The sequence below is a fragment of the Canis lupus genome, chromosome X (genome assembly GCF_011100685.1).
Source record: "Canis lupus familiaris isolate Mischka breed German Shepherd chromosome X, alternate assembly UU_Cfam_GSD_1.0, whole genome shotgun sequence".
NCBI classification, from domain to species: Eukaryota; Metazoa; Chordata; class Mammalia; order Carnivora; family Canidae; genus Canis; species Canis lupus.
The window spans coordinates 4,384,501-4,409,598 of NC_049260.1; the positions used below are offsets into that span (position 1 = coordinate 4,384,501).

The 25,098-nt window shown below is 46.1% G+C and overlaps 1 protein-coding gene across 1 annotated transcript in view; it reads left to right on the forward strand.

Annotated features, from left to right (window-relative positions):
• The window catches only part of STS (steroid sulfatase), a 128,586-nt gene that overhangs the window by 77,868 nt on the left and 25,620 nt on the right, over positions 1–25,098 (forward strand). The window contains 1 exon segment of the mRNA XM_038586766.1: positions 20,194–20,331. Within this exon segment, the coding sequence (XP_038442694.1) occupies positions 20,194–20,331 (138 nt within the window).

A 25,098-nucleotide genomic window follows, 5' to 3' on the forward strand; every position in this document is an offset into this window, starting at 1 on the left:
ACTGGCATCACAGGGTCTAAAAAAAAAAAAGTAATGGCAATTTTCTCTTTGTGATTCTTTTGTTGTCTAAGGAATGTAATCTGGGCCATAAGGCTGTGTATTTCCTCTGGGATTCAATACATCAGTTTTCTATCTTGAATTTTTAAATGCTCCTTTTCTTGATAAATGGGGCCTCCTCTAAAGCGTGAAAATAACATGTTCGCTTCTGATGCATACTGAAAATGGAATGGCCAGATAGAATGTTCGAGGGAAGGGCAAAATAGAAACAGTCCCCAAAAGGAAAGCAAAAGAACCCCTGGACTGAGAAGAGGAGAAGTGGGGGTATCAGAATTCAGGGGTAAAGAGCACTTCAAAACACAATCAGTTCCAAATAGGAAGACATGAAAAGACACAAGTCGATTTATAAACTTTAGGGTTGTAGGAGATTGCTGACCTAGCAATATTTGAGGAGCTTTGGGGTCAGTGAGGCTGGATATTACTTCGAGAAGCATGGAGGGACGTGGGCAGAGGGATGACTTATTGGACTGTGTCTGAGCTCTGTTCTGCTTGGAGGGAGACCAGGAGTCAGGTGTTGGCTCAGGATGTGGAATTGGGTGATTTTCAGTCCTATGCAGAGGCAGGGAGATGGATCATTGAATTGATTGATGATTGAAATTTTGTCCGGGAGTATCACAAAAGACAACTCGACATTGGAGTTTGGGGCATTAGGGAATGACCGCAGTATCTGACCACGGCAGGGTGGGGGCTGGTAGCTTGGGAGGTGATGGGTTGCAGGTCCAAACAAGATGGCAGGGAAGGTATTGGAAGCCTGGGAGGAGGTGAAAGCGTTTACATGGCAAAGGTAGCACCATGACGGGTGTGCGTACAAATGTGGAGTGCTTTTAGGTGTTTGGATAAAGGACAAGAAGTCAAGCCTCTTGTGTCAAGCACATCAAGGGACTGGAAAGCCACAGCACTCAGCTGGCTCCTTCATTGTGAGTGCACACACGTGAAAGACCCCAAGCTCCATTCCCCTATGGCTGGGATAGCTGATTAGCTTCATTCAATTTCAGAGTGGACGTTTATGGCTGGGCAGCACATGGGATGAGTGATAGGTGTAGTTCATAGGGAGCGATCGTGGACCACACATTCATTAACTGGGCCTCCAGTTTTATCAAACACCCAATGGAGACTTGAGAATTATTTCAAGAGTTGGTCACCAGCCAAAGTTCCAGGTTTTTAGTAGGTTTCAGGGAATAAGGGAGGTGGTCTTTGCACACTAAAGCATGCTGGCTTCCAGCTCTGCACAGCAGAGCCCCATCTGTCAGCTCCATGGCATGAAGGCAGGACTAAGAGGGAAATGCTAGTAATAGATGACTCATTGTCCCCTTGTAGTTGTGGTGCACATCACAGGGAACTGTGCTCAGGACAGTTCTACTCTGAGGCAGTGGGAAGCGGAACATGGAAGCATTTTGTCATAAAACTCTTAAACTTCTCAAGTAGAACAAGTATATCCTCCAGTCTTGTGCAGCCAAGATCGAATGTGTTGTGAATTTTTAAATGTGTTTTTAATTTGCATTGTGTTTAAAAGTGTGCTCTGTGGAGCTGAAATACAAATAAATGCAGCTAGGACTCACTGACTCTAGAATAGACAGAATGATGGAGAAGAACAGGAAGCCCAGAAAGAGACTCTCGTGTCAATATAAAGGTGGCCTTTCAAGGCAGACAACTAAGAATAGATGATACGTTAATTGCATTAGGATGATTAAACTTTTGGAGACATTATAATTACCTTACTGGTCCCTGGCACTGTGGAAAGTGTTTTGCATGCACTTAAAAGAGATAGTGATGGTGGTTGTAATGATGATGATGATGATGGTCATGGTAGTGATGGTGACGGTGATGATGGGAGGTGATGGTGATGATGAAGATGATGATGATAATGAGGATGATAGTGATGGTGATAGTGATGAAGGTGTTGATGATTTTGAAGAGGAGGATGGTGATGGTGATAAGGTGATGATTTTGAAGAAGATGAGGGAGATGAAACATTACTTGTTTCACAGAAGTAATGATGATAATGTTAATAATGACGGTGATGACAGTGACGATCATGATGAAGGTGATAATTTTGACTAAGATGAGGCTGATGGTGGTGATGATAATGATGGTGATGGTGATGATGACAGTGATGATGGTGGTGATGGTGGTGATGGCGATCATGATGAAGAACAGGCTGAGGGTGATGATGATGATGATGATTGAGGTGATGGTGATGATGAGGTTGGTGATGATGAGGTTGGTGATGATGGTGATGATTTTGCTGATGTTGCTGCTGGTGATGATGATGGGGTTGGTGATGATGGTGATGGTGGCGATGGTGATGGTAATAATGCTGATGGTGATGATGATGGGGTTGGTGATGAACATGACGATGCTGGTGATGATGGCGATGGTGATGGTGGTGAAGGTGATGGTGATAATGCTGATGGTGATGATGATGGGGTTGGTGATGATGGTTGTGGTGAAGAAAATGATGATGAATGAAAATGATGAAGATGATAATGATGAAAATAATGAAGATGAAGAGAAGAGAAAAGAAGTGATGGTAATACAGACAAGGAAGGCAGTTTCTTGAGGAGCTGTAGTTTAGGAAACTAGAGTGACTTACCCAAGCTCACTGAGGTGGCATATGACGCCTAGAATGTTAATCTTGTTCTGTGCTATGCTGCTATTCCCCATTCCTCTAAATGAATTCCGCACGCAGATTGAATTTGGAAAATTGACCCACAAAATAATACAAGAACGTATAATTGGACCTTATTTATCCAGTATATCCTTGAGCAAGCTCTTTCTAAGAAGCGAAGAAATAAGTAAGGAGAAGATTGTTAGATGTATATAAAATCTAAAATCTCCAGTTGTCAAAAAAGATAACTCAAAGTACCAGTGACAAACCACTTTAAAAGCACATGCACGGTTCACATAAAATAAAGAGAAAATCCCTTAGCTTAGAAGAAATTTATACAAAGAAATTGATTAAAAGAGAAATACTGGAAGAGGGACTTAGTTGTGCCAGTGTACTGTGTTGGTTCACTACGCAGTTGGTTGCATTGAGCATTATGATTTCTAAAATAATAATAATAATAACAGTAGTGATAATTTCTCTCCCCAGAAATCTTGCGTAACATGATGAGTGACACACGAAACCTGTTAAAATGATAGATGCCACATTATATTGATTGCTAAAAAGGGCAGAGATTTCTCTTGACCTTTTTTTTTTTTTTTTAATTCAACAATAACAACGATCTGTTGCCCTTTATCCGGCAGGGTCAGCACATTTCCTTAAGCCCCTACTCGCAGGATGACCTGATGAAGAGCTAAGTCTTCCCGGTCTCTTCCAAGTCGCTGCCACCAGCCGTACCTACCACCCGGTTAACTTACAAAGTATATTTTAAATATTCATCCAGCACTTGCTATTTCTGAATCCCAAGGCATCTATGACACAATTATTAAAACTCAACTCAAGCAACAAATTGGATTTTATTTTCACACTGGTGCTTCTCTTCATTGAAAATTCCCTTTTGGAATTTTTCAGAGGATTTGAAGTTGCTTGGGAGCCGTGTGTGTGTGTGTGTGTGTGTGTGTGTGTGTGTTTACATGGGGTCCTTTGGCATAATGTTTCTCCTAAATGGCGCACTTTTTTTGGCAGAGTTTCTAAAATCTGCTTAATTCAATAACTTAAGTGTGACGCTAATTCCCCAAAGTGGAAACTGATGTTTAAAAAACAAAAAAAATTAAAAAAAAAAAAGGAACTCTCCCAGTGTTCCCACACTATCAAATCTTGGGTATATGCTGAGAGTTGGCACCTTGGCTTTGCATCAGCTAAAATACGACCTCTAGTCTTGTCTCCGCAAGCACTTCTCACCGAGATAATCATGACATAGAGCCTGGCACCCAGTATCTTCCTAGGGACTTTTGACAGGACCTGGTATTACACTACCTCTGCCTACTGGACAGATTTTTTTTATTCCAGCAGATCTAGGCAGGAGAGAAATGAAATAGTTCTCCTTTCCAGACCACTGTTTACCTGCATGCGACATACATAACGAGGTCGTTGGAACTTGAGGAAGACGTCTCAGAAGTGGAGAGAACCCATAAATTGTAAAGGGATGTCTAATACAGACCTACATATATATAATTTCTCTCTCCACGGTTGTCAGACTGATTTAATCAAAAGACAGTATAAAAAAAATCACATGTTTGATCTGCAAAGGTATACACGAGGCTTCAGGACACGTGCAAAACAATTCAGTAGGCCATGTCGGAGCACTTGTTGTAGACGTTCAAAACACAGGGCTTCCTCGAAACCGTGCGTGTGATGTTGTTCCTAGAATGTCCTTTTATTTAGGTTCATACAACTTCCAGCCTTGGAGAAAAAACAAGTGAATTTATGATAAATGAAAATAAGATCACCGGTGCCAAGATCTTCCATTATTGTCGTTTTCTGAGATGTATGTCTGAGGACCCCTTTGTGCGTCATGGTTTGGAGGACACAGCAGTCATGGGATGACACTGACCGACTTGGAGTCTTGCTTCCTCCCGTGCTTCCTCATCAGGGTGGTTTTCCGGCCATGCAGGGGCTATCCTGTATCCGGACACGCCAACAGCTGAGTCCTGGGTACACGTAGTTGAAGAGCAGAGCTTGGAGGTACCCATCCATCGACATCTCATCTTTGCAAGATGGCGTTGCCATCTGTATTTTTCGTTTAATTTGAAAGTTTTCCTCATTGTGTGTCATTGTTTTGCTAATTGCAAAGCAATCAGTCACGAGCAAAACCAAGGAACACAGACACAGGGGAGAGAAAGGAGGTGTCGCAGGTGACCCTACCCCCGATGGGCAGCCTCACTGATGACCTAAGACAAAGGTTTCATTGCCTCTGTGTTGCCAATATTATGCCATAATATTATGACGTGGTTTTTATTATTAAGAGTATTTTTTTTTTGCAAACTCTGCACGCAGTTTTTGCAGTTTTCCTTGTTTCACAGAAGTAAATTCTGGGATATTTTTCAATTGTGGCATTTGGATTTCCACTTCATGTTTCTTAGACTTCAGCTTACTGAACCGTACCTCTGGGAGAGACTGCTCGGTTGCCACTGAGTCTTTGTTTTTCTGTTTCAAGCAGTGCTGCTTGAACAGGTGAATACTCTGAATTTGTGTGAACATACGTGAAAGAAATGTTTCCCGAAATTGAAATGTTGAATCAAAGGATCTTTAAAAATTAAGTATTAGTAAATATTTCCTAAAACATCTTATTTTCCCCCAGTATGGTGGGACATTCACTGATGATTTGTACGAATGCTAATTTTTTCACGACCTCAACAACTCTAGATATTATGATTCTGAAAAGATGTTTACTTTTAGATTTCTCAGGTGAAACATGCTATTTCACTATTTCAGTTTTACTTCCTGTTGCACCTGCAGTTAAAACTATACATTTTCATCCAGTGTTGTGCTTTCTCTCTTTATTTTTGTATCCCTAGACTTCTTTTCTGTTGGATTGTCCATCTGTATTCTTATTGATTTAAATGGGCTCTTTACATATTAAGGATATTAATAGTTTGTTGTATATTACAGATAGTTTTCTTGTTTGTGTTTGTATTCTATTTATAGACTTTTTGTGGTAAATTTCTGCGGTCAGAAATTCCTTTGTGACTTTGGGGATTCATGATGTGCTTCGAAAAGGGTCTCTCCACCTACCAAATTGTGTGTGCCTTTTCTCTCGTGTTTCTTCCAAATATGTTTATAGGTCTCCTGTTTTATAGTTAGATACTTAAATTATGGGAAGGAACGTGTTTGTGACCGTTGCCATGTGTTGTTACTATGGCTGTTGGTTTCGGGTAGGTGTAGTCCAGGGGTCATGTTCCACAGTGAGCAGCCCCAGATGACTCATCAGGCAAGGTCTACTCTGTGAGTGAGCACTGGTGATGGGTTCATACCTGTGTCATCACCCGTGGATGTGGTGCTAAAGCATATTAGGGCGTGCAGGGATGGCTGTCCACACCCCCAGCAACTACCTGTTCCTCTTGGGTGTTATTGTTCCTCATAGGCCAGGGGCACAAAACCTTGAGACCACGTAGGGGAGAGGCTGTCTCCAAATGCCCCCAAAGGGACATTCCCGCTCTGCTCCCCAACCTCTTCCTGGGCAGCAAGGAGGGAGTCAGGTGGCTGATGCCAGGTGGCATCCTGACCTCATTGGCGATCCCACCTGCACCCCAAGTCTCCAGGTGTGCTTCTGGGATCTCTGCTCTGCTTCCCCTTGATGGTCTCGAATCTTATTTCTTCTGGATTTGTTGTTTCATTTTCAAAGAGAGTTAGGCATAGGGAGGGAGACAGAAATAGCATATGCCCACCTTGTTTCCAGGATATTCAACAAGCAGTGTTAAAGTTACATTTCAGGAACAGAACTCAGACCTGAGACCACATCTCTATGCCCCATGTGGTCTTAACTGGAGAGGGTGGCCCCATGACATGTGGCTTGTGCATGTTGGCGGCAGTAGGGGTGCTGGGGAAGGGTGTAGACTTTGGGGCCAGATGCATGAGGTTCAGCTGCACTCCCAGCACCCCCCATCTTCCAAGCTGGGACAGGTCACCATTCTCACTGGGCCTATCTTTCCTCATCCATAAATGGGGGTCATACCATTGCCTGTGTCGCTGGGCTGTCTTGGAGCATGCTCCCGGATGCATGAAGAGCTCCACAAAGCGTGCTGATATCGTGATGGCCACACACACACCTTCCACTGACTCACTGCTGTCATTATGTGTCTCTGCTTTGCCATTTCTCTCCGTATACTTCCCTGTGCTTGTTTGGTGGAGATGGGAAGCACGTGGCCATAGATGTTCAAACACAGTTTCATGGGTTAGCGTCTTGTGAGCTTTTGTTGCTTTGATATCTGTCCGTGAGAAAATGGACTGAATGGCCCCTTTCCATGGACTATCCTCTGAGATCATTGGCACATAAGTGTCTGCCTGCAATCTGTTGGGGCTGCATCTCCAAGAAGCCTTGTGGGGTGGGAAATCAGGTTTGCCCAGAGTCTGGGGGTTGCTACCCAGAGTCTGTGTGTGTTCTGAGCTGAGGGCCGGGCTCAGACACCGGAGCCGTGTCTCTCAACATGGCGGCCAGAGCTCTATGTTGGAGACGATGATGGCTCAGGGCTCATCTGTTTGCTTAGGGTTGCAAGTATTTGGGAAGGAACATTTCTTTATGGCAGGACTCTGTACACCGTTTTATTTGCTCCCAAGCAATAGGAAAAAAAAAAAAAAAGTAAAGGCAGATTATAAAGTAGCAGATTTCCAAAAATGACTCCTTCTCAATGCAAAAAAGATCCTGTCCACGGGGGACCGCAGACGCCGTCGATGCAAAGAATGGGAACAAATGTTTGTCATTTCTGGAGTTAACTGGGACCTCACATCCGATGTCATTCATTTAAGCTCACTAACAGCAGGGGCCCCCGTTGGCTTCTGACCTTTACCAGCTCCTGAAATCGTGAAGCAAATACCCGGTGACATTCACCTGTAAAGTCTCCGGTGAGTCGGTCGTGGCAAAGTGTAACTTCTGCACACGTTCACATCTCTGGTTCATAGCAAGTGGTTATCGAAAGAACACTGTTGTCATAATATTTTTTCATTCTGAAGTAAGACAATACTCGGGAGAGAACAAATATGACCAAATTACAGCATTTTAAGTATTTTAACTTTACGGAACGGAAGGTACAATTGCCTGTCAGATGCCTTTGTCAGCACGGCTGTATGTTTCCTGCCAAGTTTCATCAGTAACAACCGTCTCATAAATGCATTTATGCATCTGAATTTTAGCAAGTAAATAAGCCGTACTTTCAGCAGAAGAAAGCCTGCAGTCAATAAGCTTCTCTGACGGTCTGTGAAGCTTCAAGGACCGAGTTCGAGAAAAAAAAAAAACATTTCACCTTGTTGACACGGGTTGACATTGTGGTTTTGTTTCATGCTGCCTGGCAGCCAAGCAAAGGAGAGAAAAGTCAGAGGACATTACGATGTATTTTGAAATGGAAGGAATTACCATATTCACAAAGAGGAGTGGACGCGTCCATCTCAGCAATGCTTCTTCATTTTATCCTCAGAGGTCTTCTGGGAGGGCATCCCGGGAGGGGGATGCTTCTCTGCAAAACCCAGGAGAGAGAGGAGCGAGTGTTGCTCGTACACTGTTGGCCAAGGAGGGGCTGCAGTCTAGGATTGGGAGAAGAGAAAGGGAATCCTTGACCACCACAGTATAAAGTAGGCTCAGGGTAGGACCCGTGCTTGAGCGTCTGCACTCATCTACACGTGGATTGGCACAAGCACGCCTGCACAGAAGTGTGAGCAGTATACTGCACACATACCGCCTGTCTCACCAAAAGCCAAGAAATCCCCTAGCTAGCTGTGGCTCCACAGGTGGGATCTCCTTGCTCTTGCCCACGGCTTTGTGTTTCATGACCTCACTCTGCATTTCATGCATGTGCCATGGTGACCGTCCCCAGAAAGCCATTTCCTGGAGTTGGGTCTTGCTTCTCCTGGAAGGAAGCATTTATCCCTCCCCCTGCAATTGCTTCAGAGTCCCACCTAAAGTATTTCTTAATGAGGAGGTGGGCTCTTCTTCTTTTGCTGCTACCCGGGTCTCCGTGGCACTGGAAATGCAAGTCACTGGCCAGGGCCATCTCTTCTCAAGCTCAATGTTTGAAATGCCATTTGCCTGCTATTCGGTATGGGTTTGTCTTTCTGCTCTGAGAGCAACCATGGGAGAGGTCACAGGGCTTGCCCTTGTTTTAGGAGGAAGCATGACATCCAGGTCTGGGATGGTCAGCTCTGCAAATGCCATTGGCAAATGCATTTGCCCTGCAAATCCCATGGCTCTCTGGAGGTCAGCCCTGCAAATCCCATGGGCCCTGCAAATTCCATGGGCTCTCTGGAGGTCAGCCCTGCAAATCCCATGGGCCCTGCAAATTCCATGGGCTGTCTGGAGGTCAGCGCTGCAACTCCCGTGAGCCCTCTAAGGGTCAGCGCTGCAACTCCCGTGAGCCCTCTGGGGGTCAGCTCTGCAAATCCCATGAGCCCTCTGGAAGTCAGCCCTGCAACTCCCATGAGCTCTTTGGAGGTCAGCTCTGCAAATCCCATGGGCTCTCTCTGGAGGTCAGCCCTGCAAATCCCATGAGCCCTCTGGAGGTCAGCCCTGCAAATCCCATGGGCCCTCTGGAGGTCAGCCCTGCAAATCCCATGGGCTCTCTCTGGAGGTCAGCCCTGCAAATCCCATGAGCCCTCTGGAGGTCAGCCCTGCAAATCCCATGAGCCCTCTGGAGGTCAGCCCTGCAAATCCCATGGGCCGTCTGGAGGTCAGCCCTGCAAATCCCATGGGCTCTCTCTGGAGGTCAGCCCTGCAAATCCCATGAGCCCTCTGGAGGTCAGCCCTGTAAATCCCATGGGCCCTCTGGAGGTCAGCCCTGCAAATCCCATGGGCCCTCTGGAGGTCAGCCCTGCAAATCCCATGGGCCCTCTGGAGGTCAGCTCTGCAAGTCCCATGGGCCCTCTGGAGGTCAGCTCTGCCTGGCAGGATCAGACATCTGTGCCCTTGGGCAGCCTCTGGCTTTGGAGAGTGGAGCCCCTCATGCCCACTGGACATGAGCCCCTCAAGCATGACCATCAGGCTTCTTGCTCAGTAATTTTTAAAGAGTAAAGATTGGAATTCCTAACGCCGAGCCAATACGAGGACTCCTGTGTGGCTAAAGACACAGGCACCTTATGGCCACTGGGGACTTGAAGTCAGAACCCTGTAATCGTCCGGCCTCCCCTGTCTTGTATGGGTGACGCTATTAAAGTTACCTATTGTCTGTACCTCCATGACTCCAGCTGACCCATTTGCCCACCAGTTGGACACGCTGCACACTTGCTGTGGTCGGCCCTGGACTCTGCTCTCAGCTATCTTCCTTTTAATTGCTTTGCTCTTACAGAGTCACCCTTATCTTCAACAATGCATTTTTAATTGTCCCTTAAGCGGATCTTGATTTTATGTGTGTGCTGCAGGTGTGCACATCTGGAAAGCCTGATGTAAATCACTGTTTCAGAAAAATCCAGTGATGGGGCAGCAAGCGTAAAAGAAAAATGTGCACCGTGCATGTTTTCCCTTCTCTTTGGCTCCTATGTGAGTTTCCAGTAAAACCGAAATTGTGACAAAGTAGTCCGTTTTCTGCAAAAATGAGTTTTTGCATCCTTAGCCCGTAGGTGTAAAGACTACAGAGTAGGGGATGGAGAAGCATTAGTGGGGGGAGGTCACCAGAGCAGGAACAAGGCACGTCTGGTGATTCAAACAAACGTTTTGCTGTAATATTTAGTTGGAAATGCATTGTGTAGAATATTGATTCTGGTTCTCCAAATTAATTTAGTTCATAAATCATTAACCTCTGGGTTTCATAAACTCTGTAGCAGCGTTACCGTCTTTAGAGAGCCCAAAGCCTAATTTCACGTTCTCGGGCTTGGATGGATATTATGTTACCTTGAATTTACATCTCAAATTAAAATGAATCGATTGTAACGCTGTTTTATAAATCATTTTCATAAAGAAAATAACATCATCCATTATCAAGGAAATCAAGTCTCAATTAATTCAAACAGGATTAATAAAACATGTGGGTGCATTTTAATAAAACGAATGATAGCCACAACCACCAGCTGGCGAGTGAGAAACCTTGATCCGCCAACGGCAGCTAACCCGTGAAATCATTTGGTGATATTCTGGCCACTTACTGAAATGTTTTACGCGGATGGATGAGTTTGCTGGGAGGCATTTTTATGATGTGTCGTTTACAGGTGAGAAAGTGAGGTTCGGGGAGGTTGGGTGGCTTGGTGTGTGATTGCCAGCAGCCAGGGTGCCGCAGCCCCGCCACGGAGCCTGCAGGGAAAGGTACCGCTGAATTAGTCGGGCGGTGGACTGTGCGCTCCCCTCTACTGCACATGGTCCACGAGACAGGCCCGCGTGATGGTGTAACTTCCGGCTCCTTGATTCTAAGATGCCACCAAATCCCATGCTCCCGAGTCGGCCTCTGATACCATAAAGACATCTCTGTTCAAAATAAGACTCCAGATGCAGAAAACATGCAGCTGAATGTCGACGTGGACAGTACAGGAGTGTTGCGGGTGGTACTTGCTCTGCCTTCGGTTAACCGGTTTAACACATTTAATCTGCTCCTTAAATATTTCCTGGCAGGAAAAGAAGAGATGTATCAGGACTCAGGATGGTGAGTTAGAGCGGTGTTCAGACCTGATTGCGCTGAATACCAATGTGTGTATTTGAGAGCTGAGGTCAGGATTCGGGTCAGGAATATACCTGAACACCTGTTGCTTGTAGGTCAGGACCCCGTTAGGGCTCGTCCGAAGATCAGGTGCGATGGCCCCGCTGCAGGGGTCGATCCTTCGACCTGCTTGAATTAGTGGGATTAATGAATCAGATTCCGTGAAGTCATGAGTTTAGAGCACGGAGCCTGGTGCCTGGCACACCCAAAGTGCTCCACGAATACTGCTTGCTATGATTATTATCATTTCCCAGATATGTCAAACATCTTTCTTGCAATGGGCATATGATGCCTCGTAGTCAACGCGACCTTCAGTTTGCCTGGGTGCAACTCCCCTGCAATGTCTGCATGACTCTAGGGCGAAGCGTTGGTTTGACGGGGAGATAGATCTCAAGCTCTTAGGAATAGCTCATGGATGAGAAAAAGGTCTGTGATGGAAAAAAAAACATGAATTCACAGGATCTTGTGTATTCTCTCAATGTCATGATTGATGCTCTACCTCATATTCGAGATGATCCTCACAGCCCCCAGAAGAGCCCGTCTGCCCAGAGCCTCGGTAGGAACCATTGAGCTACCCCTAAGAGCTTGAGCTGGCCCCGTAAGGAGGTGCGTGGTGCAGTGTTAGCCCAGGAGGGCTTGAATCTCTGATTAACGTGCAGGATCAGTGAAAGGAAACATAATTTGTAATTTTGCACCTTCGTTTTTATAGATGGTGGAACCCAGTGTCACCTCCCCCCCCCCAAAAAAAAACACAAAACAACCAACCTACAACCTCGTGCTAAAATAAAAGTGAGTGTGGATGGTGTGGTTGAGCATCACAAATAAGAATTCTGAAAGGTTTAGTTTTCTTGAAACTTGTCCTTCAGCTCTGCAGGTTGTCTGCACACAGCCCAGCTCACAGAGGGATTTCAGGGCAGCGCCCCCTCTCGTGAGATTTTGCAGAAGTCCTGGCTGCTGTATTTCCAGAGCATTGTGTTGACTTTGATCCGAGGGCGGGCCATGGGGGCATCTGGGCAAGCTTGCACGCCACGGCAAAGCCTGGGTGACCCCCCAGGGCAGGTTCAGCGGGTGGCCGGTGGCTGTTCAAAAGAGCAGAGGACTTCCCCAGAATCCCCAAACCTGATTTTGCAGCAGTCGGTAGAGTGCAGGCAGGACGATGGCATCGCTGGGTCAAGAGGGGCAAGGCCGTGTGCTCACGTTGAGCGGAGCCCATCAGAGGCTGCCCGGGTCAGCCCGTGCACCTGCGATGCGTAGCACCCTCGTGGAGCAGTGACCTCAGGCGCTCACTCGGAGTGGCCTCCTCTGGGCTCACAGGCACGCCAGCCTTGGGTTTCCTCTCACAGACGTGCGTGACTCCACTGAATGGACGCAGCGACACCGTCGTCGTACGTGCCTGTGCCTCGTCGATGCAGCAGAACACCGGTGAGGTCTCTGAGAATGAGAACTGGCTGGAATCATCCAGATCATTTCCAGCAAATGCGATACCCTGGGGAAAAAAATTAAAAAATTAAAAAATAAAAGAAAACAAAACAGCAACACGGGTTATTATTAACCCGGGGAGATAGCGGAGTAGAACCGTGAAGGCACCCCAGATGGTGGGAGCAGATGCAGGTGCAGGGGATAAATCACACGTGACGACTGTGATGAGGGCAAGGACAGGTTTAATGGAGGGAATCACAACATTATCACAACAACCAGGTACAGCTCAAAATAAGGCTGCGTTTCCGGGAATCGGTGTGAGCTCAGGCAGGAAGTAACTGGAGCGAGAAGCGCCGGCAACGCGGACCGAGAAGGGGTCACCTGTGCAAAAGCGGCATTAAAATCCCAAGGCTTTTCCGTTTCTGAGCTGCCCTGATCATCCTGAGTCCACGTTATTAAGTTTATTTCCTGGGAGGAAAAGTCAGGTGTTAAATTGAAAATGTACCCAAATCTCATTCTTGTTGGCAGTTCTTGCAATCCCTAAAATGCTAAGCACGTCCTTTTATTATACATCGGCATTCATTTAACGTTCAGTCACACATGCACGTTCTTCTAAAAGTATGGTCTTCGGACAGGTGTCATTTAGGAGCGTTTTAGAAATTCCGAGTCCCACCGATATACTGAATCGGAGGCTTCCTGTTAGCGTGGTTCCCAAGGTGATAAATCAACCCATTAAAATTGGAAGAACACTGACGTGTGATATGAATGCGCTAGGGAACCTGTGTCCTGCGTACAAGGTCTTGATTATTATGTGGGCGATGACCCAGAAGAAGGAAGAACAAAAGACCTACATGCGTGCCTGAAGCAGCCCAACCAGTGCCTCGGTCTCACGTTGGCCTACCTTGCCAAAGCTCTTTGCAACACGGGTAGGCATGTCTTCTAAACATGTTTGGAGTGAAATCGTCTTGTAACCCTAGGAGACGTGAAAGTCCGCGAGGTAATTAAAGGGTGATCCCCAACTTAATGGATATGGTGAGTCGGATTGAATCGAAATCAGACAAGATCTGGCATTGGATGCGTCCGTGTAGATCTCACCGGTGGCCAGGGAGAGCGTCCTCCTTGGATTAAAAGCCACCAGAAAAAATAAATAAATAAATAAATAAATAAATAAATAAATAAATAAATAAATAAATAAAATAAAAAGTAAAAATAAAAATAAAAAAATAAAAGCCGCCAGAGGGATCGTTCCGTGGCTCCTCCATCACGCGCGTGTGGCAGGCATCCTCAGCATCACTTGCTGGGGATGACGTGTGGGCCCCCTTTCTCTGGCCCCGTTGGTAGCACAGACGGGGAGCCAGCCTTGTCTCATCACTCAGGCATGGGTATGCAACACCGGCTCGAGTTCACCCGCTCGCCCCGTTTCCTCGGTGTCCGAAATCATCCTGCACGTTCAGGACTTCCTCGGACCTCGTGCCGGTGCCATGTGAGTCATGGAGACCCAGGCAGCATTTCAGGCAATACCCGAGTTAGATCTGATTCTAAGGCAAAATGCTACAACTTCTATTTAACTGTTACAGTGTTTCACTAGCTTCTCTCTAAAAATACCCCTAACTAACAAGTGATAGGTCATAAGAAAAAACATCGAGTCCTCCCCCGCCCCACCCTTGCCCCACACACACACTCCACAAAAGCCAACACATCATATTCGTATCTCTGGTGAGTTAAGGAGAGCAGATTAATAATCCAATCTCAGAAATTTTATTTTTGGTCATATACTGTTTTTTTATAGGTAAGCTTTTGAAGTTGATTGTTTTTTGTTTGGTTTTTTTTTTGTTGTTTTTTTTTTACTTTTTTTGTTTGTTTGTTTTTGAAGTTGATTTTATACTGTAGGTAAGTAAGCCATAGGTGTTCTTCAGATGCTTCATCTGTGCGGTCTCTTGAGCTCCATGTCATGGAGAAGTTGAGGCCCGAAGTGTTGGAAATCTTGACCATTTGTTTCGGATGGAAGTACTAGGTCAAGTTTACCTGCATTCGATGGGCACTGCTTCCAGTTGGAGACAGTAAATCTATTTGCACATTGACCGATCATGTCCTGACGTATGGGATGTTGGCTGTGCTTCTGATCTTACATAAGCTAACAAAGAATTGCCTTTCTATGGCCACTGACCGCCAGATTTCTCTGTGCCAGCCAAGAACAGGTTCAGGAGAGCACGAGGACACAGGTTAAAGCTAGCTTTCTAGAACAAGGCCAAGCATTGCGCAGTCCTAGCCGCCACCAGGTGCTACAATTAGGTGCTCTCATTTATCTTCAGATTCTGACCTCAGCGGGACGATCGAGTCCCATTAACCTGTTGATCAGATAAAAGACTTACTAAAATAGTTTTATGGGGACTCTTTAGGGTTTCCTCATGTTCCCTGGAGCCATATTGAGAAGGTGGAAATTTTAATTATTCATGTGTGGCTGCTTGAGACCATTTTTTTCCTTAATGAGCACGATGCCTCCAAAAGGGTAAAATAGTTTGTTCACAGCGCTTTTTCTCCAGTATTTCATCTGAGCTGAGCTACCTTGTGGAAGAGAAAGCCAAAGCAGCTGAAATCACGAGTCTTCAATTAGGCAAGCCCATTTTTTTTAAACTCCGTTTTAAGAGCTAAGGTGCATTGAGCCGTCATAGTGTGGCCAGTCCTGGGCTGTGTTGGATGCAGTTCTCCTCCTTTGTGCTTCCTGGCAACACATTCACTATTTTACATGATCATCTGGGACGTAGAAGCAAAAAACGCCACTGAGCAAGCTGGGAAAATAGGATTCGAACCAAATTGGCTCCTACTGGGAGCCAGGAGACAGAGCCTGAGCACTTAGTTCTCCATGGGAGCTGCTCTCTGGGGCAAGACCTGGAATCTGGCGTGTGCATTGGGAAGTTTTCAGTGTCCTGCGTGGAAGATCACTGCCTGATTCCCAACAGTGGTTTCACACTCGTTTGTGCAGTGAATAAATGGAACGAAGGGACGCTGCTGGATCTAGGCTTCCTCTGGAAGCCACGTTCACACCTGGAGAAGGAAGGGGCCAGGTTTCTGCGTTTCCAAGGTGTGTCCTTTCCGCTGACAAAAGTCTGAAGTTCTTCTTTTTGATAAGCCCCCTCTGTTGTCCACAGTTAAAATAACAAAGTGCTCTTGGAATGGCTTATTTCCTGTATTTGTTTCATTCAGGGAACAATGTGAGAAAGCTTTGGGAAGAACACATTTCATTTATAAGCTCTCCTGCAGCCCACCGTCGGTAATTCAAAACTATCATCCTGGACGAATTGGTATCATTACACCTTGAGAACCTGCCGGAAAAATCATATTTGTGGACCTCTGACTCGCGATGTACCGCGCAGAAAACAAAAAAAAAAAAAAAAGAAAGAAATAATACACCAGCATTTGTTCTCACGGGAGATTTCCATTTGGAATTTTTAGGAGAGAAATAGGTTAGACCTTCCTGGGATCAATCTTATGAAAACTTAAACAGTTAATGGGCTTGAGGCCTTATAAATGAGATTCTGACATAAGACCTAAACTGTATGGGATCGAGAGTGCTTTTTTTCCCAAGGAGGAAAGAACTCAAAGGAAATCAGAAACCTGACAGTTTCTGCACAGATTCGGCCAAATATTCCACAGTTTGTGCATGCCTAACGGCCTCAGCTAAATTCCCTTGTATCAATCCCAGCCTGGCTGTATGGGGAACATTTGATCAAAAAGATGAAGTCATGACTCTAGGCAACGAATGAGAAAAATTGAGGGGGACTAAGTGAGTATCTTATGACGATCGTTTGGAGTGCCGGGATTTGGAGGAAATCCCCAGGGCGGGTGGCGAGCTGAGATGGGGAAAGACGTAACATGCATCTCAGTAGAAGGAGTCTGGGTAGCAAGTGCACCTGCAGGCTCATCCGGAGATGGGAAGAGCCAGCCGGGGAATCGGTAGGCAGGGGCTGCAGCTGGCTTGAACAAAGAAGACGGGTCTCCAGGAAGCTCTGAGGGCTTGGCTGCTCAGCCATGCCCCAGCCTGTTCCCTAATCTCTTTACGGTTTCCATAGCTCGGCCTTTTCCAGAACATCATGTGGTTGGAATCGTATAGGAACTACCTTTTCAGATTGGCTTCTCCCACTTGACAACATGCATCTCGAGTTCCCCCCATGTCTTTCACGGCTGGATGGCTCGTTTCTCATTAGTATGGATAACATTCCATTATCTGGTGTGTTAATACCTCATCCCATCACCTCCTGAAGGGACGCCTTGGTTGTTTCCAAGGTTGTGGCAATTATCAATCAAACTGCCATAGATATTTGCGTGCAGGTCTTGTGTCCACAAAAGTTATCATGGATGGCACGTTAAAAAAAAACTTTCTTCTGAATAAATGAAAGGTGAATTATATTTGAAGTGAAGGTGCACGGTTGCACACCCTATTGCAAAGTACTAATTACAACACAAGGGAGTAAAACCTTCAATCGTCTGCTAACTGCTTAATCTGTATCATTTTACTTAGAACTTGTATGAGTCAAAAGGGCATTTTTTCCTTCAAAGTATAAGTGCGGGTTATATCGTCTTATTTCTTCCATCTATTTCAACTCATTAAGTTAATTACCATATTCAAAATGATACAGCTGAAATTAGTGTTAGAGCCAAATATCCCCAAGCACACAGGTGATTTGCTTTGCTGTACCAAGTAACACCACAATCAGTGTCTGACTGATAATGATTTATCATGGGAGACAAATCTAAAATGGCCCTCATGCATCTTTTTCCTTGGTTCTGAGTATGACATTTATGTATATGGTGTGGCTTCTTGGAATGTTTATTATATGAGTTAAAAAATTGAGAACGATTGAACATACCATAGCCGGTGGCATTTGCAATCAAATAGCAAAAATATGTCTTGTAACAAATGACTTGGGTTTTGCTTTTGCTCCGGAAATCGTCTGTGCCACCTCCATGGAGGGTTGAGTCTGCAGCCCAATGCCCCCTCTTCTGGACCACATTGGTGAAGTTGCAGCCCCAAAGTAGAGGCCCTGTCCCAACTGGGACGTGACCTACGTGCTTGGTAGGATGTTCCCATATCCATGTATCATTCCTGCTGCAAGGGATACCTGGCATCCTTGTAAATTGTCAGTTGCTGGGGTTATCCTGCAGTAATGAGGTGGGTTCCCACCCCACACCAAATCGGGTTCCTGTGTCCAAACTAATGATGCCACACCTACAGCAAGAGTCTGCAAAATGTGACTCACATAATGAGGCTTTCTGAGGGCGAGTACAGTAGCTCCCAGGCTGGTCTGAAAATAGCTTGCGGGCAGCAGGAAAGGAGACCGACCTTTCATGGTGGGAGGAGGCAGGAATGGGGTGGAGCATTGAGGGGGAGGCTGCTATAGCTTGAATCTCCCTCTCACAGGTGCTGCAGCGGGCAGCACCCGGGCTTTCTTATTAGCTTGTCGGGCACAAGTCAGTTGAGGACTGGTGAGGCTTGAGAACTCTTAGCAGTCCAACATGAAAAGCGGAGTCAGACCCTAGCACCTCAACCAGAGTGTAACTGTACGCCTTAGCTGATGAAATTAAACCAGCGGCATACGAATATATGGGTCTCTGTGGAGATCACGAATTGTATTTTTTTCTGGATTGACCGTCATTTACTTCTGATCTGACAGCTGACAACAGCTTCCCAATCAGACAGTCCATATTTCAGCCTCTTCTGTCTTCAACCGACTTCTATTTTTTTTTCTAATGGAAAATTCAAGCATAAATCGAAGTAGACAGAAAAGCACAATAAAATTGCACTTGTCGTTGATGTGCAATTACTAGCCACGAACTCATGCCCAGTCTTGTTTGGTCTGTACCCCCATCCTCTCTTTCTTTCTTCCTGTACTAATTTGAAGACAAGCGGTTATTGTATGGTTTTGTTCAGGAATATTTCAGTGCATGTCTCTAGTCCCCCCACCCCATGTCTTGTTTACTCCTCTGTGATTCTCATTGAGTCTGTCCACCTAACTGTATCAGATTTGAGAGCCTGACATTTGGAATAACCTTTAACCCTTACTTCTTGGGCCTTCAACTTCCTAATATGGGAGTTTGAGCAAGTGACCATTCTTACACTGTTGCTCCCAGCTGAGAAACGAAGCCTACACTGTTTACTCATGGGGTTCCATGTGGTCTAAATAAGAGAGTGTGTAATAAACTCCTTTGCAGGCAGAGTGCTCAGTAGACGGGACCTTTACTCTTACTGCTTTTGTTGAAACTGGGATTGTGGGGCAGCCTGGGTGGCTCAGCTGTTAACGCGTCTGCCTTCAGTCCAGGGCGTGATTCTGGAGACCCGGGATCGAGTCCCACGTCAGGCTTCCTGCATGGAGCCTGGTTCTCCCTCTGCCTGTGTCTCTGCCCCTCTCTCTCCTCTGTCTCTCTCTGTGTCTCTCATGAGTAAATAAATAAAAAATCTTTAAAAGGGCAGCCCCGGTGGTGCAGCGGTTTAGCGCCGCCTGCAGCCCGGGGAGTGATCCTGGAGACTCGGGATCGAGTCCCACATCGGGCTTGCTGCATGGAGCCTGCTTCTCCCTCTGCCTGTGTCTCTGCCTTTCTCTCTCACTCTCTCTGAATGAATAAATAAATAAAATAAAAATCTTAAAAAAAATCTTTAAAAAAAATTGGTATTATGTTAAAATGTTGCTATGTGGTGTGGTACACAGTGTTGAGTATGGGGAATATGATGAGGACAAGAAAAAGGAAACAATAATGAAGATTGTTATTCAGAATGGTAGCTCTACTATATCTGGTAGTATCTACTATAAGTATTAAAAGAGGGCATTCATTGTAAAATATTTGTAGACCTGTTCACATAAGAAGAGCGAGGGTGCCTGGGTGGCACAGGTGGTTAAGCATCTGACTCTTGGTTTTGGCTCAGGTCATGATCTCAGGGATTGAGTGCTGCATCAGGCTCTCTGCTCAGCATGGAGTCTGCTGGGATTTTCTCTCTCCCTGTCCCCACCACCTGCTTGTGCTCTTTCTCTCTCTAATAAATACATGAATCTTTTTTTTTTTTTTTAAATAACATTGATGGTTTGGTGTTTTGCACTGAATAAGAGAAACTGATAGGCTTCTCTACATCCTCAGGACCATAGGGCCTTCTTCTAAGTGGCTCATGATCTATGGGCCTGATTCTTCCAGAATGCCTTCTCATGTCTCTGTACAGAATCACTGCATGATGCCTAGAGTTTCAAAGGATGCTTGTAGATGACACTTGGTTCAATGACTAAACCTTCTAGGCTTTCTGATTACATCGCATCCCCTGTTGGGATCAGTGTGGGGAGAGCTGTGACATACGAGACCATTTCCTTCCTATCTTAAGACAAGTCGAGGAGAGCAAATGATCATCCTTTCTTTTGTAAATATGGACCTATGTTAAAATTGAACATTTCTCCCCTTCAGGGCAGATCCTGAACGTCCTAGATGAATTGAAACTGGCCAATAACACCCTTGTCTACTTCACCTCGGATCAAGGAGCGCACGTAGAAGAGGTGACCACCAAAGGAGAAGTTCATGGAGGAAGTAATGGAATCTATAAAGGTGAGGAATCTGTGAAGCAGGGAAATGCCGACATTAGTAAGCTCTGGCCTCCCAGCTCACCCGTTGGTCACCTTGGCCTTGACCCTTGAGTTTTGATGTTGTCCTCCTGCCACTTTCTGATATATAAGACATCACTGTGCGCCAGGCATTGAGCAGGGAATGACCATGTTGCCATTTCTGTTAGGTTCCCGAGGAAATTAAAAGCATGCATTCTATGTCCAGACATTAGAATAAGGCCATTTTCACCCAGTGTAAATGCGACCTCACATTGGATAGCTGGTTAAAACAGTAAATCCACATGTATTAGTTTCTTGTTGCTGCTATAACAAAATAATACCGACTTCTGCTTCAATCAACACAGTTTGTTAACATATTATTCTGGAGGTCTAAGCTCTGAGAAGGGTCTCACTGGTCTAAAACCAGGGTGACACCTGAGCTACATCCTCCTGCAGGCTATGGGGAAGCATTGGTTTCCTTGTCTTTCCTGCTTCTGGAGGCCACCTGCATTCTTTGGCTAATGACCTCTTCTTGCATCTTTAAGCCAACAGTGCAAACTCTCCAGACCTCCCTCTGTCTCTCTGACCTCTGTTTCTATAACCCTGTGTCCTCCACTCACTCTAACATATGCCTCCGTAAGGACTACTATGATTCTATCTATCCTACCCAGATTTGCCCATTTCAGAGCTGTTAATCCTATGTGCATAGTCCCGTAGACACTGGTTCTCAGGGATGAGGATGTGGCTCAGGTCGAGGCTTGCCTACCTCAGTGTGCAGCAGCGTTTTTGGCTCATGCTTCATTCCTAACACAGCCTCAGCAAAGCCACCACCATGACCAATCAGCCTAGTCATTGAGGATATTAGATGATCAAAAGTAGATCAGATCTGGCTACTGACCGCTGGTTGCTTATAGCACGTACACAGTGTGAATACAAGACATACGTAACAACTAATCATGATAGAATGTGACCCATTTCAGAGACTTAGATGAGAGGGCCAAAGGGTCATATCAGTGCTAAGGGTTAGGCCACCCACCTAAATGTGCGGTGGGTGTGGGTTTTTGTACCATGGGGCAGGAGAAGTGGAGGTGACCGTCGTGAACCTTGGCGTCCCAGCTGGTGGGAGCCACCTGCATAAGGCAATGATAGGCATAAAACATAGAAAAGCAGGTGACTCTAAAATTTTCCTAGCATAAGGTGATAAAGTGCTTTATTGCCCCTTTATAGTCTCTCATATGGGTGTTTCAGAGATTCCCAGGGATGCAGGGAATCCGACCTTATCTCCAAAGATATGAAAGGATAATAAATGGGATATTTCCATCCGTTAACTGGTTTAGAAATATTGATTGGGGTGTGTATCGAACCCTGGGCCTGAGGCAAAAATAAATACAAAATATGGTCTCATAAATATACGATAAATATAAAACTCAAGGTCAACCGGTGGGTGGGTGGTTGGGTGAGTGAGTGGGTGGGAGCAGAAGCCTAGACCAGGCAATTTAATATTTACAGGCACAAGACATAGTGATGCATACAGCAAGGAGAGCCCCTGGAGGCCCCGGGGGCCCCGGAAATGTTTCCAAAGTGGGCACGGCTGGAAGCAGGCAGCCACGTGCGTGCTTGCTCTCCTGCTCTGCCTCTAGCTCTTTATGCCCTGCCAGCACTCCCCCACGTTAGTGCTGGGACTGAGAAGCAGCACATGGGTCACACGGTGTCAGAGAGCAGCAGGGGCCGAGAGGGCAGCGTGTTCTCTATCCCGAGGGTGGCATAGCTTGGACCTCAGGTTTACGCCTTCGTACGCGTGTCTGCCTGCTTGTAACTTCTGGGCACCTCGGGGTAGGGACCTTTCTTACCCTTTTGGCTCCCCAGAAGCTAGGACAGAAGGGTTCCTGGCCCGCAGCGGCCCAGATGACCCTGCAGGGATGTGCTACCTCGCGGGGTGGGCATGCGAATGCTGTTTGTCGCGGGTCAGGCGAAGGAACCAGCGTGTGTCACCTGCGCAGGGTTAACCGTCCCGGGCAGCCGCCCTGTCGGCCAGCCGTCCCTCTGCTTACCGCCTTATTTTAGCCTAGGGAGAAAACTTACAGTCCCATATAGTAAGATTAGCTGTATCCGCTGTATTTCAGGGAGGTTATGGCCTGTGCCGAGAGAGCTGTTGTTCTTTTATTGTAGAGATGACAACGTCTCTAAAGACGGAGTTACAGGTCGCATTGCATGCATGCGGTCACCTTTTCATTTATTCTTCTGCTGAAGGCCTGTGACGTTCCCAAGTAGGTCAGCAGCTGCCGACCAGACACATTCGTAAATCACAGTAATGGAAGCGGTTACAAAGCGATACGTTATTTAAGAAAGTCACACCTATGACTGCTGTGGGGCCTCGTTCGGGGAGATGACCAGATGACCGCCTGCTGAGGGATCTCGGGATGCCTTATGAGCAAGAGGAGGAGGTGCTGTTAGCATTTTGCTTCGACAGTGGACTCTCGAAGATATCAGCGGTGTGGGTCAGAAAGAGCGTGTCAAGGGTCCCAAACGATGGTCGCAAACCAAGGTCATCCTACAGTCCCAGCAGCATGTCAGGAGCTACTGTGTGATTTTCTTTTTTAAAAGAAACATATTGGATGTGTTAGCGATGTTTCACTATTTTGCTTGAGTGCTAGAAATACCACCAGTGTGTGACACTGTATTAATATCTCGGCCGCTACTCTGTTGCAAAGCATTATCCCTTTGTCAGATTTAGTTGAAATCAGGCTCACAGTGCAGCATCGTTAAAATGCGCTGCCCCTAAAGAAAGATGCGGTTTCCTTCTAGCAGCAGGAAATGACCCAAGACTCTTCTCAATGTCACATCTCGTTTTGTAAAGCTGCAGACTCCCAGCACACTGGCACATAGAGGAATCACGCTGTTTAAACTCCCTGATCAAAAAGAGCATCTTTTTCTGAGCAGTTAATGATTTTTACTCTCCATCAAAACCTCTCGAAAAGATGTGTCACGTCTAAGCTGGTGCTTGTGCCGTGTCACCCAGTCAAATCTGCTTCCCTAATGAAATCTGCGGGTGAATTTGATAGAATGGCTACAGTTAAATCACCCTTATCCGGGACTCCACACGATCTTCCTTTTAATCACAGGGACAGAAGATCCCTGTGGTAGTGTTCATTTGAAAAAAAAAAAACAAGAATTTAAGATTACAGGGGTGAGGGAATAGTGACACCATTAATACCGTCTCTCATTTTTTTAAAAAAAGGAAATGTGTTTGCAGCATGAATTTCTTGTTTAGATCTAGAGGTGGGTAAACTGTGCCGGTCAAAAGGCTGTTGCATAAAAGGAAAGGGAGAGATAGAAGTAGGGTCCGGCGTGGACTTTGAATATGACTCTAGTGAATTTGTAGCAATCTTGGCAGTGTCTTCATCCTCACGGCTCCTGAAATATTTACTTCTGAGAACCTCCTAAGTCAATTTTCGTTCCACTGACCACATGTCAACCTAATACAACTAGTCTACCAAGAAATAATCCGTGTTTGCACATAAAAATTCAAGAAGCATGGGCTCCATGAGCGTGTTTAGTTAACCTGACAGTGTTCCCATACTGAGGTATTAGGATTTTCACCAAGAGCAAGATAAATAAATGAACAACAAAACACCATAACGTTTACATTGGCCTGTGACCGCTTATAGCTGTTAAATGTAAAAATTTCACCAGGGCTGTTAAAATATTGAAACTGTGCACGTTGCTAATTTGAGAGTGGGGATTAGGCATCAGTGCTTTAGGGGAACAGGGGGTTTAGGATCTCCGTGTGATCCTCAGCTGTCTCCAGGAAGCACAGACTGTGGCTCTCAGCTTCTGTGACTGGACCCCGGGCAGGTGTCGGGTCTGCTCACATGAGACAGGAGGAGGAGTCCTGAAAAGGCCGTCTTCATTCTACACCCCCCACCCCCGGATCAAGGCAGTTTAACCGGAGCTCAAAGCAATAGTCCTACAAATTGCGGTTCTCGTGTGGAAGCTGCAACTGGCCCCACTCAACCTCAGCTGATGTCTAAGTCAAGGTTTGAAGCCCTTGGGGTGCTTCTTGCAGAGATAGGTGTAAGCAAACTCATGGAAGCTTCCTCTCAACCTGCCGGTTCTGGCTCTTTTTCCTTCTTTGACCTGCCTCTCAAAGGTGGGGACCTCTGGGGCTCTGTCCTGCACCCCCTTCTTTACCTATACATACACCCTACATGATCGCATCCAATCCCACAACCTCAGGCAGCATTTGAGTGCTGGTAACATGCACAGCCAGCCTCGACCCTGGCTGCGAACCCCAGACTCCTCCATCCAGCTGCCCGCATGATGCGGGATATGTAGGTAGATCTATCCTGATGAACGATCCACGGTAGAGATCATTTTCCCCAAGACCACATGTCTCATGGACTAACCGATCTCATTGATGTGCACCAGTCTTCACTCAGGGATTGAACCCCCAAAGCTGAGTTCTTTGAGCCCCCAGAGCCTCTTTCTTTGACCTGCCCTGGATCTTCTATTCCAACAGCATGTCCTATCAACCTTTCCTTCTGAGCATACCTGACATTGACCCACTTGTCTCATCTCTAGCCATTACAGCCTCCTCTAGGGCAGCATCACCTCCAAGTCATCTCCCCAGTGGGTTTCCAGGTGGTCTTCCAGGTGATCCTTCCTTATTGTCAAGCCGTTCTCGCCCAGGCACCTGGATGAGCTTGATAATCTCACGCTCACTGTACTGTATTGAGATTCCCAGAGCTGCCACAAGATGCATGCCTTACAA